We start from the raw sequence: 18,023 nt of genomic DNA, 5'->3' as shown, positions 1-18,023 counted from the left end.
GTTTCGTATAACAGGCCATGTCTGACTGTCGGCGTGTAACGTCACAGTTCGACGTTCCCCGACGGGTGCTTCTTTACATGGGTTGCATTTTCAACAAATGTTTCTGCAATATTTGGTACCTGTTACATGCTCTTCTTCCTCCTCTGTAACTTACCTGTTGCTTTCTCCTGCAGACAGCGGAAGCTGTGTACGTTAGCCACTTCTTGAACTCCCCCCTGCGGGTCCGGGGATTAGAATAGGCCCGAGGTATTCCTGCCTGTCGTAAGAGGCGACTAAAAGGAGTCCCACCCCCTCAAGGGGGTCGTTAGCGCCTGCGTCCGGAGACGGACGGTTCCACGACCTCTATTTGCTGTCACTTTGCTTTTTCACTTCTCGTTTCTTCCTTCCTTTGGTTGGTTCCTTTCTTTGCTCTTTTCCACCTCACTGTCTTCTTTACTCTTTCCCTTGCCTTCTTCTCCTTGCCTTCTCATTGCCTTCTTCTCCTTGCCTTCTCATTGCCTTCTTCTCCTTGGTTCTCATTGCCTTCTTCTCCTTGCCTTCTCATTACCTTCTTCTCCTTGCCTTCTCTGGTCTCCGCCTCGGCGTTTGAGACAGTCTGTCCTCTCTCTCCCTCTCTCTCTTCTTTTTCCTCTTCTTCCTTCCTCTTCTTCCTTCCTCTTCTTCCTTCCTCCCTGTGCGTGCTTGAAGGCCGACCCACGCGTTCGCACGCGTAGCCGGTGACGGGGTAACGCGTAATTCCCCACCCTGGGTAGACATGTAAGGCACGCGCGTACCCCCTGGTAAAGGCCAGGCCCGGGGAGGGGTGATTGCCTGAGCTGATACCTTCTGACCATGCCGATTGGTCCCTCCGTCTGTTTCTCGGGAGGTGTGACCTGAGGTGTAAACATTCACCTAAGGCGGGAGTGCCCTCTGAGAGGGTCCCCACAAGGAAGGAGCGCGCCATCGGAGACGCTGGCAATCATGGGGGATTCCTCCGCAATGGATTTCACTCCATCTGTCTCGACTTCTGCCCAAAAACGGAAACGTGACCAGCCATCAGTGACAAAAGTACTACCGCCTGCCCCCCAGTTCCTCGTCGTTTCTCGATCTGAGGACGGAAAGGATTTTTCCTCTGTCAACCCTTTCGTTATCCAGAAGGGTGTAGATGCCATAGCCGGATCTGTCAAATCTTGTACCAGGTTGCGTAACGGTACCTTATTACTAGAAACTGAGAGCGCCTTTCAGGCACAAAAATTGCTTCGGGCCACACTCCTGTACACGTTCCCTGTGCGGGTGGAGGCTCACCGAACTTTGAATTCGTCTCGTGGTGTGGTCTATACTAGCTCCCTCGACGGACTGACTGACGAGGAGATTCAATCTTTCCTCGCTGAGCAGGGCGTGACAGCTGTCCATAGGGTCATGAAAAAGGTCAACAATGACCTTGTACCGACCCGGACACTTTTCTTGACCTTCGATAGTGTTAAGCTGCCATCGCGCATCAAGGCGGGCTACGAGGTTATTTCTGTTCGCCCCTATGTCCCGACACCTACGCGCTGTTACCAGTGTCAGCGTTTCAATCACACTCGACAGTCTTGTTCCAATGCGGCTAAATGTGTCACTTGTGGCAAGGATGCCCATGAGGGTGACTGTCCACCTCCGTCTCCTCGTTGTGTGAACTGTCAGGGTGACCATGCCGCATCCTCCCGCGACTGTCCTGTCTATAAGGAAGAACGCTGTATCCAAGAAATTCGGGTCAAAGAGAAAGTGTCCACCTCGGCTGCTCGCAAGCTATTGGCTAGTAGGAAGCCCACACTGCTCCCAGCGGGGAAATACAGTACTGTCCTCGCCTCTCCTCGGACTACCAGGGAGGTGGCAACCCAGACATGCGATCTGACCTTCAGCACCACGGTCGTCCGTTCGGCCAGTGCTAAGATCGCCCGGTCGACGTCTCCTCTTCCTCCCGTCACCCCTCAGACACAAGCACCTTCATCAGCTTCTGCCAAGACGAAGACCCAGAAGTCAGATGCACGGGCCTTTAAGAAGGAACCGTCCCGTGCGGACTTCCTACGTACCTCGACCTCCCAGCCTTCGACCGGTACTTCCACCAAACGTCCTTCCAAGAAGGCTCCTAGGAAGCACAGTTCTCCTTCTCCGCCACGGCGCATTTCTTCTCCTGCGCCACCCAGCGGTTGCCGCCCCAGGCCGTCATCCGTTTCGCCTGGCCGCACCGCTGGTAGCCGAACATCTGGCCGTTCACCGGCGGAGGAAGCTCACCCTCCCGGCCATCTTCCCAAGATGGCCGATGAACCTATAGACCCAATGGACGAAGACTGTCCGCCTACTGATAGCGGTGGCAGTGCTCGCTCGAAGCCAGGCCCTCCGCGGCCTTCCAGGTGACCCGTCCTTTTATCTTCCTTTTCTTACGATGGCACTTATTCACTGGAATATTCGCAGCATTCGCTCCAATCGAGAGGACTTGAAGTTGCTGTTCCGCTTGCACCGTCCGCTCGTCGTAGCCCTCCAGGAAACGAAGCTCCGCCCATGCAATCAAATTGCCTTGGCACACTACACCTCTGTGCGTTTTGACCTACCCCCTGTGGTAGGTATCCCGGCTCATGGAGGGGTTATGTTGCTGGTCCGGGATGATATTTACTATGATCCCATCACGTTGCACACCGGCCTGCAGGCAGTTGCCATCCGCATTACTCTCCCCACTTTTACATTTTCCATTTGTACTGTTTACACTCCATCGTCATCTGCCGTTACCAGGGCAGTCATGATGCAACTTATTGCTCAGCTACCTGCACCATTTTTGTTAACTGGAGACTTCAATGCCCACCATCCCCTTTGGGGCTCTCCAGCATCCTGCCCGAGGGGCTCCCTGTTAGCAGACCTTTTCAACCAGCTCAACCTTGTCTGCCTCAATACTGGCGCCCCTACTTTTCTTTCGGACACATCTCACACCTATTCCCATTTAGACCTTTCTATATGTACTCCCCAACTTGCACGCCGGTTTGAGTGGTATGCACTTTCTGATACATATTCGAGCGACCACTTCCCGTGTGTTATCCATCTCCTGCAGCATACCCCCTCTCCGTGCTCCTCTAGTTGGACCATCTCCAAGGCAGACTGGGGGCTCTTCTCTTCCAGGGCGACCTTTCAGGATAAAAACTTCACAAGCTGCGATCGTCAGGTCGCACACCTCACGGACGTCATTCTCGCTGCTGCTGAATATTCCATCCCTCACCCTACTTCTTCTCCCCTGGTGGACTGCAGCATGTCGAGACGCTTTACGTGCTCGTCGACGTGCTCTACGCACCTTTCAACGCCACCCTACAGTGGCGAATTGTATCAATTATAAACGATTACGTGCTCAGTGTCGTCGTATTATTAAAGAAAGCAAGAAAGCCAGCTGGGCTGCTTTCACAAGCACCTTCAACAGTTTTACTCCTTCTTCTGTTGTCTGGGGTAGCCTGCGCCGGCTATCTGGCACTAAGGTCCACTCACCAGTTTCTGGCTTTACGGTCGCGAATGACGTCCTTGTGGCCCCTGAGGATGTCTCCAATGCCTTCGGCCGCTTTTTCGCCGAGGTTTCGAGCTCTGCTCATTACCACCCTGCCTTCCTCCCCCGCAAACAGGCAGAGGAGGCTATGCCTCCTAACTTCCGCTCCTCGAATCGTGAAAGTTATAATGCCCCATTCACCATGCGGGAACTCGAAAACGCACTTGGCCGATCACGGTCCTCCGCTCCAGGGCCTGATTCTATTCATATTCAGATGCTGAAGAACCTTTCTCCTGCGGGTAAAGGTTTTCTTCTTCGTACTTACAATCGCATCTGGATTGAGGGACATGTTCCCGCAAGCTGGCGCGAGTCTATTGTTGTCCCGATTCCTAAGCCGGGGAAGGACAAGCACTTGCCTTCCAGTTATCGACCCATCTCGCTTACCAGCTGTGTCTGTAAAGTGATGGAGCGAATGGTTAACTCTCGATTGGTTTGGCTGCTCGAGTCTCGACGCCTACTTACCAATGTACAATGTGGATTTCGTAGGCGCCGCTCTGCTGTCGACCATCTGGTTACCTTGTCGAACTTCATTATGAATAACTTCTTGCGGAAGCGCCCGACCGCGGCTGTGTTCTTTGATTTGGAGAAGGCTTACGACACCTGTTGGAGGGCGGGCATTCTCCGCACCATGCATACATGGCCTTCGCGGTCGCCTCCCTCTTTTTATTCGTTCCTTTTTAATGGATCGACAGTTCAGGGTACGTGTGGGTTCTGTCCTGTCAGACACCTTTCACCAGGAGAATGGGGTGCCACAGGGCTCAGTTTTGAGCGTCGCTCTCTTCGCCATAGCGATCAATCCAATAATGGATTGCCTCCCAGCTGATGTATCAGGCTCCCTTTTCGTAGACGATTTTACCATCTATTGCAGCGCGCAGCGTACGTGTTTCCTGGAGCGCTGTCTTCAGCGTTCTCTTGACCGTCTTTACTCCTGGAGTGTCGCCAATGGCTTCCGTTTTTCTGCCGAGAAGACGGTCTGTATTAACTTCTGGCGCTACAAAGAGTTTCTCCCACCGTCCTTACGACTCGGTCCCGTTGCTCTCCCATTTGTGGAGACAACAAAATTTTTAGGTCTTACATTTGACAGGAAACTTAGTTGGTCTCCACATGTGTCATATTTGGCTGCCCGTTGTACCCGTTCTCTAAATGTCCTCCGTGTTCTCAGTGGTATGTCGTGGGGAGCGGATCGAACCGTCCTGCTTCGTCTATATCGGTCGATCGTCCGCTCCAAGCTGGATTATGGGAGCTTCGTATACTCCTCTGCACGGCCATCCATCTTATGCCGCCTCAACTCCATACAACATCGGGGTTTACGACTTGCGATCGGAGCGTTTTATACTAGTCCCGTCGAGAGTCTTCATGCTGACGCTGGTGAGTTGCCACTCACCTACCGGCGCGATATACTGCTGTGTCGGTATGCCTGTCGGCTACTGGCAATGCCCGACCACCCGTCTTATCGTTCCTTTTTTGATGACTCTCTCGACAGTCAATACGGGTTGTATGTCTCTGCCCTGCTACCCCCTGGAGTTCGCTTTCGTCGCCTCCTTCAACACCTTCATTTTTCACTCCCTGCAACCTTTCGAGTGGGCGAGAGCCACGCGCCACCTTGGCTCCAGGCTCAGGTTCGCGTCCACCTTGACCTCTGCTCGCTCCCGAAGGAGGTTACCCCCGGTTCAGTCTACCACTCCCGTTTTATCGAACTTCGTTCGAAGTTCATTAATATGACCTTCATTTATACAGATGGCTCTAAGACCAAAGACGGGGTTGGGTGTTCCTTTATTGTCGGGGCACAAAGTTTCAAATACCGGCTCCATGGCCTTTGTTCGGTCTTCACAGCTGAGCTCTTTGCCCTCTACCAGGCTGTCCTTTACATCTGCCGCCACCGACATTCTGCATATGTCATCTGCTCCGATTCCCTGAGCGCTATCCAGAGCCTCAGTGATCCGTACCCGGTTCACCCTTTCGTGCACCAGATCCAACGCTCTCTTCAGCATCTGGTGGACGTCGGTTCTCCGGTTAGCTTTATGTGGGTTCCTGGCCATGTCGGTATCCCTGGGAACGAAGCTGCAGATGCCGCGGCCAAGGCTGCGGTCCTCCAGCCTCGGACAGCATCTTGTTGTGTCCCTTCGTCAGATTGTAGCAGGGTAATTTGTCGGCGCATTTTATCGCAGTGGCATGCCGATTGGGCTGCACTTACAGACAACAAACTTCGGGCCCTGAAACCTCTTCCCGTGGCTTGGACGTCCTCCTCACGCCCTTCTCGGCGGGAGGAGGTCGTTTTGGCCCGGTTACGAATTGGCCACTGCCGGTTCAGCCATCGCCATCTGCTGACGGCTGCGCCGGCGCCGTTCTGCCCCTGTGGGCAATTGCTGACGGTCTGCCATATTTTAACGGTCTGTCCGGATTTTAACACCCTGCGTCTTGATCTTGGCCTGCCCTGTACTGTAGAAACCATTTTAGCGGATGACCCACGAGCAGCTGCTCGCGTTCTTCATTTTATCAATTTGACAACCCTCTCAAAGGACATTTGATTCTGCTGTTTTCCTTTTTTAATCCTATGCCTGTCAGTCTGTCTTTTATCGTGTTTTCCGTTTCGTTGCTGTTTTAAACTTGTGACTCGCGGTGCATTCCTCACGTAGTCTGGGCGCTAATGACCGTTGAAGTTGTGCGCCGTAAAACCACAAAAAAAAACCTTCTTGAACTACAAGCAGCCTGTCGGTTTCTGTATTCACTCCCGTGCTCTGATTGTACGTTAGCTGTAAGCCAGCTTTGAGTGCAATTTCATCAGTTTTTCAGTACTGTGTCCGCATTTTTTCTTTGTCATATAGCAATGCCATATCGTCGAAAAAAAATACTACTTTGGTGGTATGTATTATTTTGTATCAAAGTTGTACACTTTCAGTAGTAATAGTTTTGTTTACATCTCTCATCTGTTTGATCACTTCATCCAGAACCAGGTTTAATTAATTGATACCAACTAATGTAACCCTTCTTCTTTGGGAACTCCCGTAATTACTGGAAATCTTTCAGACACTGAGCTCCTATACTTGATCCTATCTGTTGGAGCTTCCAGTGTCCCACTCTAATTCAAGTGGTACTGTGCCTAATCTTCGGACAAGAACATTTAACAACGTATTCCTGGTTACAAAATCGTAAGCCTTCGGAGAAACCACGGAGATGACTAATGCGTATTTACCTTTATGGTGATGGTTTCTAATACACTGCTGGCCACCGTAAATGCAACACCAAGAAAGACAAGAGGTAGCACAACAAAATTTATTTTGTAGATAACATGTTGACCAAGTATCAAATGATTACGTTTACAGACGTCTGTGACATGTGGTTCCTGCCAGAATCAGTAGCCAGAGTAGCCGCCATTGTTGGAGATCACCGCTGCCACACGTCTCGGCATTGAGTCAAAGAGACGTTGGATGTGTTCCTGGGGTACAGCAGCCCAAGCAGCTTCCACACGTTGCCAAAGATCATCTGGTGTGGTAGCTGGGGATGTAATCTGGGTCACTCGTTGAGCAACCATGGACCACATGTTTTCTATCGGCGAAACATCCAGAGAGCGAGCCGGCCAGGGAAGCAATTCAATCTGGTTATTGTCGAAGAACCTTTGGACAATGCGTGCCACGTGTGGTCGCGCATTATCCTGTGGCCGAGCCCTGAAGGTAAGGAAGGACAACTGGCTCCAGCACCTCGGATATGTAGCGCCGGCTATTTAAAGTACCAGCAATGCGTACTAGAGGCGTGCGAGAGTAATATCCAATACCGCCCCATACTATAATACCCGGTGCAAGACCAGTGTGGCGGTGCACAATGCAGCTGTCCAGCATCCTCTCTCCACGGTGTCTCCACACTCGAATCCGACCATCGTGGTGCTGCAGACAGAAGCGTGCCTCTTCAGTAAAGACACGTCATTCCATTCTGCCGTCCACATCCGTCTGTCATCACACCATTGGCGACGGAGACGTCTGTGGTTCTGCGTCAATGGTAGACGAAGCAATGGACGTCTTGCGGACAGACCACTCTGCTGTAAACGGCGTCGAATGATACGCGCAGACACTGGATGACGCGTTACAGACGCAATGTGCTGTGCTATGGTTCGGGATGTCACTGAGCGATCCGTCACTGCCATGCGCACAATTTGCCTATCAGCACGTGCAGTGGTGCACCGAGGTGAATGTGATCGACCACGTCGGTCCGTCGTACCCTCCTGCATCCAACGGTCACATATCCGCATTACAGTTGTTTGGTTTCGTCCAACACGACTAGCGATTTCTCTGTATGATAATCCACAATCTCGGTAAGCCACTATCCTTCCTCTGTCGAACTCGGATACTTGATCAAAAGATGTTCGCTGTTGTCTACGAGGCATAACTGATCGTCTTGTGAAACAACCACAAGGTAAACACACGTGACGAACGTACACTCGTCGAAATCGCCAAGCCTTAAATGGCGCTATGAGGTGGCGCCACAGGCGCGCGTGATGTGCGTCTGCGCTGAAATTCTAATCAGTTGCATATCTCATCGCTGCAAACTCATGGTGTAAATTTCACTTGATTCGGATGCTTCCTTCAGGGTGTTGCATTTACGGTGGCCAGCAGTGTACCTTAGTTGCCAGTTCTGTACGGTACCCTCTAAGTTAAGAGTGCGCTGCACGTACCTGGAGCACACTATTTCATTTGCATCCCCGCTGCCTCTACGGTGGTGATTCAGTGAATAAGAAGAGATTGGAAGTAACTATGGGGACCAAGATAATCAAACGTAAATACGCATTATTTCACATTTGAAAATTTTCTTGGACAATTACTTTCTTCCTTTGTCTGTGTGTGTGTTGACACACACACACACACACACACACACACACACACAGAGAGAGAGAGAGAGAGAGAGAGAGAGAGAGAGAGAGAGAGAGAGAGAGAGAGTGTGTGTGTGTGTGTTTTTATAAGATACACATAAAATGTATTTTTGAATTGCTAGTGGATTGTCAGCTTGCACAGTTGTGAGTAGGACGAGAAGCTCACTGCGATACCAGCTTTAGTTTCTTCTGGAGTGTATTTAGGCACACGACACGCACACGGCTCGATATGCTCTGCTGGGACGAAGCGTGCATGCGCTATGGGAAAGTCCTCTGACACTCGCTTTGTGTCCGTATAAGATGCATATCGGTTTCTACCTGCACGCCACTTATTTGAGTCTAGTGTTTCCGTTTGTACTTACTTGAAGTGCATATAAGAGACTGCTAGGTTGAGTACTCATTAACGCACTGAATAAAATTTATAGGAGTGTAGAAACAATTAGCTGACAGTTTTTGTGCAATCTGTACTGTAGGTATCATCGACCTAGTTTCAAGTGTCCATACCACTTGAAGTCGCTCTCGACAGTTACTTGTAGATGCTTTACGGTTCTTACTGTTTCTAGTGATTTATCGCCAATAGCGTACTCAAACAATAATGGACATCTTCACCTGTTTATGCTCAGTACGTTAACTTTGTCAACGGGCAAATGCTAATCCTGCACTAGTCGTCGATACTCTGCAGGTCTTCCTGCATTTTGGTAATCTTTTCGCGTTGTAATCTTCCAACAGGTAACAGCATCGTCCGCAGACAGCCTCACGGAGTTTTCGACGTTGTGCAGTCGATCGTTTGTGTGTGTATTGTAAACAGCAACGGACCTATAACTCTCCGTTAGGGTACCCCCAAAGCTAGTCTGACATATGTCGATGTCGGCCCGTTAAGAATGACGGGCTGACTTCTATCAGCGAGGAGATCCTGAGTCCGCTCATAAAGCAGTATTTCGTAATCTCATATTTTGTTGACTAATAAGTTGTGCGTAACTGGTGGAAACCTCGAGGAACAGGGCGTCAACCTGGCCGCTGTTATATACGGACCTCAGAGATTTCGTGGAGGAATGGAACTTCCAGAGCTCAAGAAGATCACTGTTTGCGGAATATATGTGGATTCTTGCAGAGATTGTGCAAAAAAGTTATGATAGGCGAGCATAAAACATATTTCAGATTTCAACAGATTGTCAGCAATATAGACCTATGCTTACGTGTCAGTCCCACGTCTCTTCTTGAAACCGAAGATTACCTGTTGATTTTTGCAATCGCATACTTCAAATGGACCACAAAGTACGCTTTGATAAGTCATGTGGTCTTTCAGAATAAATTTATTCGAACGGAAGGCTTTCCAGTCCACCATCACCCACATGACATTACATTGTTTCCTAGTATATCGGGCCGGCCGGAGTGGCCGTGCGGTTCTAGGCGCTACGGTCTGGAGCCGAGAGACCGCTACGGTCGCAGGTTCGAATCCTGCCTCGGGCATGGATGTGTGTGATGTCCTTAGGTTAGTTAGGTTTAATTAGTTGTAAGTTCTAGGCGACTGATGACCTCAGAAGTTAAGTCGCATAGTGCTCAGAGCCATTTGAGCCTAGAATATCGAGCGAAGCAATTTTTGCCGTTCGGAGAGGCAAGTGCTATTCCTATCTGTCGTGCTTCATTGCTGGAACGATGTTTCGAAAGCGTCGAAAAAAATGCCAAATGAATTAAGATATCTGGTGGCAAAGTGCTATTTCGAAGGAAATGTCACTGGCGACAAAATTGAATTGTAGAGCGAAAATTTTTTTATGCTTCGTCAGTTCCTTAGTAGCAGCTACCGAATAGGGATTTTTTACTATAAACAGTTCTCGCACGCTATTCACTTCCTATGACGATCTGGAGAATTATTGTTGATGCAACTATGCTTGCTGTGTTAGGCATTGTCTTGTTGACCACAAAGCGTACTCTACTAAGTATTTGGCTTGTCATATTGTCAATGTTTATTCACATTATTGCGTACTTATATTAATATTAGTATCCTTGAGTAGATCTCCACTTAACATAATGGAGACCTAGTTTTGACAAACCAAGGCACGCAGTTCATAAAGTCATCCCTTACACCACGTAAGTGACATTTAGGAAGCTGAAAGCGTATCACTCTTTTCAAGGGACATGTAAGCTTTATACGTATTTGCCCTCGTTTTGGAATTATGTCTGCAGTATAAAAATCTATAGTTTTGCGTCACTGTCTTAATGTTAGAAATCAAACCTTGAAGCATTAATGAAAGCGAGCTGGTGCTACAGACTTTCATTAACCGCTCCGTATTTGATTAGTACTTCCTAATCCTCAGACAGTTCTGAGGAAACGAAGAGTGCCCTTAAATAAATTACATTTAGAGACGAAACGTACCCGTGTTAGAAATGTTTCTAAAACATGTAGAAGGAGAAAAAATTGCCAGTAATTGAATTAATGCGAAACACCTGTTACAGATAAGTGTCAGGCTCTTCCTGAAAAGAAACGTTCGTTTCCATTAAAATTAGCACTGTGGCAAAATTCCGTTGCAAGATGTACTAAAGATAGTCTGGAACAGGTGAATAGGCAAATCTCAGAATAATTCTGTAACCTATTGCGTACCAGAGGCTAATAAAAAAAAATCACTGAAAATAGAGCGTGATTCTTCAGAATAAGTTTTACAGCTATTATGAGGCACATATGAAGAAAGCATAACTTATTTATAAGTCACTGAAACGTGAGAGGTCCTTCTGATTATGCTCAGATAGCAATTTTGGCTCAGTAGGTTGTCATAATTTTGAATGATAGATATTATCTTTTATCTCAAATTTCTTTCCAGGAATTCGAAATAGCTTGTTAGTGAACTTGCTTCAGAATATTCTTACAATTGATAATTATACAATCTATTAAACCAGTGTGTTCAGAATTAATGGGAGGAAAAAGAAAGTACGAAGTAGTGTTAAATGTTGCTTCTTTCCTGCGTCGGACATTGTAAGATGGTGAATAGTAGCTGTGCAGTGTAAATTTTTTGGTTTAATTGCTGTAGTTTTCGTTCTTAACGCAAGAACAGAAAACAGTTTGCTACTGAGCATCAACTAGACATATCTCAAAACGATCATTTAAACTGAAGAAGTTAGATACATACATACATGTAAATCAAGGAAAAGATGCACGAGATACTTAACAGTAAGTCAAAAAACGTAATGCTCATTTCGGTTTTGAAGTATGTGCAGAGATTGATTCTTGTCCTATTAAATGAAGAGATTATTACTAACTGTGATGGTTATTTCTAACGTAAAGTAAAGGAACTTTAAAGTGAAACACATGTTCTTACAAAGGAAAATCGCAAATGATCATAATTGGACAGGAAGATTATTCGAACTTATAGGTTGCCCAGGATATAAATGTCAAATTCTGTAGAAATACTTTCTTAGTTTAAGTACAAACAAAATAACACAATACACAACGTGCACTCCTCAAGTTAAAGAGTGATCTTGAATTTAAGATGAAGTGTGATGGTGTCTGATGTAGAGTTTCAAAGATACATCATACATTTTGAGTTGGATGTAAAACAGTCTCTCTTGATTTTAATAATAAGAACGTGCTACACAGAGTTCAAAATTTACAATAAAACGCTGTAATATATTCTTTAACATAACACATTATATATGCTTTTGGAAGGTCTGTGATCTTAATTTGCGACGTATTTGCCCACAGTCGATGTTAGTGTTTGCCGTTGCACGTAAGACGTTAAACTGTGTTGTAAACAGAGATTAGTCAGCACAAAAATGAAGAGTCTTACTATTAATAACCATTCTACTAATTTATATCCTAATACGAACATCGGAATGCGCAGACCGTTGTAAAACCTTTTTACGCACATAACTGATGTTACGACATAGTGCCGACGAATCCCCGGAATAGCCGGCCGGAGTGGCCGAGCGGTTCTAGGCGCTACAGTCTGGAACCGCGCGACCGCTACGGTCGCAGGTTCGAATCCTGCCTCGGGCATGGATGTGTGTGATGTCCTTAGGTTAGTTAGGTTTAAGTAGTTCTAAGTTCTAGGGGACTGATGACCTCAGATGTTAAGGCCCATAGTGCTCAGAGCCATTTTCTCCGGAATAAAATCATTGCTCGACCACCCAAATATAAGCTTCGAAGGATTCCTTACCTGCTTGAGATAATTGATAGGATGATTCCCTCGAAAAGGCTGTGGCCAACTTTCTGTTGTTATGTACTTAACTTTTTCTCGAAGGATCACGTCGACGTGGTAGTAAACGAGAATTTTTCCTTCCGTCAAGATAAGTCTACACAGCTGTAGCTGTGCGCCAAACGAAAATTTCCTGTGGGTTTGAAGCGTCGTGGAGATGATTCACATGGGTATTTAGTATTTCTGTGACCTCATTCCCAAGAACTGCATTAACCCTAGTACATTAAAGGGGCGGAAATGTTGGATTGCTATTAAATCGTCGTAAGTTGTACTACTTCAGATTTATTCCAAGGAACATAATTTATATTCCAAGGAATATAATTTATAGGTTATTCATTAATTACTATTATTAGATCTCCAGTGGTACATTAAATACCAAATTAAGTACAAAATGCCCTGTTTTATACCCTACTGCAATCGTAAATTCTATGAGGGTTCACTAATCCAGGGTTAAAGGACTGCGCATTTACAAGATGCTCGTATATGCAGTGCGTTATGGCCGTCGGTTTTATTACATAGTTGTTTTATCTTTTGCTACAGCCGGGCGAGTCGGGGTACATCCGACTGAGTGGCAGTTCGGATGAGTCGTCAACAGACGCAGATGCAGACTACTTAGATGATAGTCCACCATCCCCGTGCAATGTTGTCTTCGTTGGAGGAAACGTGCTCATCAACGGACGCTCAAACATGCGCAAAGAAAACAAGTCGCGCAAGGTGAGTGCCGTTCGAATACTTGCTCTTCCAATCAGTAAAGTGATTGTCTTTAATGATAACTTCAGAATGCTGCATGTAGATATATTGCTTATAATAGTAGATAAAATAGAGGATAATGTAGTTATATTGCAAGGAATTGAAAACATGAACTTTGCACTAATTTGTCTTTGACATCTCACTTCTCAGTCTTGTCGATATTTCCTACATATCGTGAACGACGCCAACAATTTGTGGTGTGTTACGAGGCTCGAGTGAGGTAGCTGGGTGACTAAAACACTGGACTTAAATCTGGAGGAGCGAGGTTCGTCTCCTCTTGTGGCGATTGAGGTTCCTAGTGGGCGTGCTTTCCCCTACATCACGCCTGGCTAATGCTGGTTTGTTGCTCAACAGGGTCACTTTTCATTTCCTTCCTCGTCTCGACGTCGATGGAATATTCCTTCATTTTCCTTCAATGAGTCTGGAGAAGCACTCTGCTTTTCATTTCTTTCTCATAGGCTTTCTCGCCATTTTTGTGTGCCTATGCGCTTACCGCGACGTTCGCAATGGATGAAGGGAATACTATTAACATGGTTTGGCGAGGCTTCATTGGTGGTTTAACATTTTCCGCTTTAAGATGACGTCCAGCTGGTGCATAATTTGGGAACCAGTTAGTTTGTGCTTTCTAATTCGGTAATTCCGACAGAGTATGGCCCAGTTTCCTTGGTATTTTGGTCAGCAGTTTAGAAATTTGTTTTGAAACTGTTAGCCCTTAAATACCGCGTTGATCGTATTTTTAGAACCTATGTTTTTTGTTCGCCATTTTCTTAATTTAGCGTTCTTACGTTGTATTTATCTATTTATTTCGTATTGGGGCTTCAAATAAGATGGTTCAGCGTGCGTAACAACGCTGTTAACATTGCGGCAGCTGTCAGTTCATCCCACAGGACTGCCACGCAGCACAGAGTTTTGTAGAAGTGTAATTCAGAGCTCACTTTTGTGACCTAAGCTCCAGATAGTCACTGATTCAAAAGGCGTTCTTGTAACTACCTTCCAAACTTATCAGATAGTGTACTTCAAAGAAGTTTTCGTGAAGCTTCTGAATCATAATGCTCACCGGTTAGTTGTGTACCTGATGATAAATGCGCAGTAAGCGCCCTACCGCGTTAAATCGAATGTGTTCACCTAAGCGACCATCCTCGAGCGCAACAACGGAATGCTGTGTTTCAGTGGTCGGGAGATCTTAGCCTTTTATTAGGATCGTTAGGAAGTGTCAGATATCAATAAATATTCTCCACCCTCAAGGTGAGCAGCGTAAAGGCGAGGTGAGCAAGCGTTCAGGAGAAGTTACCAACTCAGTGTTACAAAATCGTGGACGGGCAATTTTGTCTTCTTTGACAGTGCAACAAATTATGCTACTTCACGAACTGCATAAACAACTATTTTGAGATGTAGAGAAAGGGCTGGTGCCAGTCTATAACGCTGATTGACGCGTGCAAAAGCGACAGAGGTAAAAGTCAGAATACTGACACACACACACACACACACACACACACACACACACACACAATAGGATATCAGTTAATTGATATCTCGCCTGAATATTTTATCCATTAATCGAAAATATTAAGTAGACAAAAATTTCTTGGAGCACTGTCATCGGCGCAGAAAGACAGACATCAAAATATTGCGCAGAAACATGAAGTCAATCCAGCTGGTCACTCGGAAATAATTTCAGTATGACATTGAGCAATGATGTAACTCTTATTGGCCTGTAACGTAACCTTTTTAGAGCAAATTCTAAGCAGAGATGTTGGGAAAGAAACTTGGATGACAAATAGAAACGGTATGCCGTACCGGGCCTGGAGACGGGGCGTTTGCCTTTCACGGCTAACGCTCTCGTGAGTCATCTGAGTATGCGTCACGTACCGAATCAGATTCAGTGTCTGTACATCTTTCTTTCTCTTCCAGAGTTTACAGAAGTTACCTTGCATATATTACGGGTAAAAAGAAAGTAACAGGAATAGTTTAACCATATAAAAACTATTTAGAGGCCCAGACGGAGTGTGTCCGCACTGTAGATACAGTGTGTCTGTTAATACTGGAGTTACCCAAATAAGGAATAAGTGACTACAGTATACCTAACAAAGAGAGGACGCACCTTGCGACTGATTTAGACGAACTTCTGTATACTAACAGGCAACTACAAAGTAAGTTTTAAAAAGTTTTGGACCAGGAGGAATCGTTGTCACACTCGACATTAAGTTAATTATGTCTATAAATGTTAGACCTAGTGATTTTGAATTGTTGCAGATATACGTAAAGAAATCCCGCGCTTTCTAGGGGCGTTTGGTGAGTGGTATGAGTTAATCATTGACATGACCTTTAGTATGTGTGATTTCGAAATGATTTTATTGCAATATTTTTTACTCTTTATTAATAAGCTGATTGTTGGAAGGACAGACTCAGCATATAGGAAATGCAAAACAACCATTGGTGAAATTAAAAGCAAGGACGATAACATTAAGACTGCAATGGGAATTTCACTGTTAAGTCCAGAGGGGGGGGGGGGGGGGGGAGAGAGAGAGAGAGAGAGAGAGAGAGAGAGAGAGAGAGAGAGAGAGAGAGAGAGCGCATGCATTGAAGGCATCTGTGAGGGGGACGACTTGTCTGATGACATGATAGAAATCGTAACAGGAGTCGACAAAGAAGAGAGATGGGATCCAGTATTAGAATTTAAGAGCTTTGGCCAACTTAAGACCAGTTAAGGCAGAACGGATAGATAGCATTGCATCAGAACTCCTAAAATAATTGGGGAAAGTGTCAACGAAACAACTATTCAGATTGATGTGTAGAATGTGAGAGACTGACAATGTTCCATCAGACTTCCAGAAAAACATCATCCACACAATTCTGAAGATAGCTAGAACTGACAATCAGCTTAACAGCTCTTGCACCCAAGTTGCTGATAAGAATAATAATATACAGAAGAATGGCAAAGAAAATAGATAATATAATTATAAGTTTTTCCTTAGGACAGGCTCTGGAGAGGCAACTCTGGTGTTGCATTTGACAGTGGAAGCAAGACAGAAGAAAAATCAAGACACAGTCATAGGATTTGTCGACCTGGAAAAAGCGTTCGACAATGTAAAATGGTGCAAGTTGTTCGAAATTCTGTGAAAAATAGGCCTAGCTAATCTCTTCTATATAAAGACAAGTCGTCGTTTAAAGTTGTTACCAAAAATATTGAAAAGAACTCGACCAGTTTACTCTTTACGGCAGAATGTGTGTTACTGTGAACAGTTCAGTGATAGGGTTGTTTGTATCAGAATCGACAGACAATGATAGGTCAAGTATAGATGCCGACATCGCAAGCTGAAGATGAAGGGATAGAGTAAGTATATAAGGATATTGAATGGGTAATACAGTACGTGAAGGGAGATGAAAATCTAATAGTCGTGGGGGACTGGAACGCGGTTATAGGGGAATAGTAGATGAAAAGGTTATAAGGGCTTGGAACAAGGAATGAAATAGAAGAAAGAGTAATTGCGTTCTGTAATAAATTTCAGCTAGTAATAGCGAATATTCTGTTCAAAAATCACGAGGAACTGGTATACTTCGAAAGGCCGGGTGATATGGGAAGATTTCAGTTAGATTACATCATGGTCAGACAGATTTCGAAATCAGGTACTGGATTGTAAGGCTTATCAAGGACGAGATATAGACTCAAATCACAATGCAGTAGTGAAGAAGAGAAGACTGAAGTTTGAGTTTAGTCAGGAAATCAGTACGCAAAGGAGGATGGTACGGAAGTACTAAGGAATGACGAGATGAGCTTGAGTTCTCTAAGGCTTTACATACAGCAATAGGGAATAGCTCAGTAGGCAGTACAGTTGAAGAAGAATGGACATCTCTAAAAAGGGCAATCACAGAAGTTGGAAAGAAAAACATACGTACAAAGAAGGTACCACCGAAGAAACCATCGCTAACATAAGAAATAATTCAGTTGATCAATGAAAGGATGACGTACAAAGACGTTCCGGGGAATTCAGGAATACAGAAATAAAAGTCGCTGCGGAATGAAATAAATACGAAATGCAGGGAAGCTAAGACAAAATGGCTGTATGAAGAATGTGAAGAAATCGAAAAAGAAAAGATTGTCACGAGGACTGACTTAGCCTACTGGAAGATCAAACTAATCTTCGGTGAAATTGAGAGCAAGAGTGGTAACATTAAGAGTGCAACGGGAATTCCACTGTAAATGCAGTGGATAGATAGGTGGAAAGAGTACATCGTAGGCCTCTGAGGGGGAATATTTTCCTCGTGTGATAGAATAAGCAGGTGTCGATTTAGAAGAGGTAGGGGATCCAGTGTTAGAATCGGAATTAGAGAGAGCTTGGGGGTCTTAAGATAAAATAAGGCAGAATGGATATATAACATTTCATCAGAATTTCTAAAGTTATTGAGGAAGTAGCTACAAAACAATTATTTACATTGATGTATAGAATGCACGAGTCTGGTGACATACCATCTGACTTTCGGCAAAATTTCATCCATACACTTCCAAAGACTGCAAGAGCTGACAAGTGCGAGAATTGTTGCACAATCAGCTTAACATCTCATGAATCCAAGTTGCTGACAAGAATAATACACAGAAGAATGGAAGAAAAAATAGAGTATGTATTAAATGACGATCAGTTTGGCTTTAGGAAAGCTAAAGGCACCAGAGAGAAAATTCTGACAT

General features: G+C 45.5%; 1 protein-coding gene across 1 annotated transcript in view; it reads left to right on the top strand.

The window, feature by feature from the left end:
* LOC124721960 overlaps positions 1-18,023 on the top strand; it is a 164,403-nt gene that overhangs the window by 105,131 nt on the left and 41,249 nt on the right. The window contains exon 2 of the mRNA XM_047247124.1: positions 13,130-13,303. Coding sequence (XP_047103080.1) covers positions 13,130-13,303 — 174 coding nt within the window. The remainder of the gene's footprint in view (positions 1-13,129; positions 13,304-18,023) is intronic.

Source organism: Schistocerca piceifrons, chromosome X (genome assembly GCF_021461385.2).
Source record: "Schistocerca piceifrons isolate TAMUIC-IGC-003096 chromosome X, iqSchPice1.1, whole genome shotgun sequence".
NCBI classification, from domain to species: Eukaryota; Metazoa; Arthropoda; class Insecta; order Orthoptera; family Acrididae; genus Schistocerca; species Schistocerca piceifrons.
Note: the sequence above shows the minus strand (reverse complement) of the source record. Positions and strands in the feature narration are given on the sequence as shown.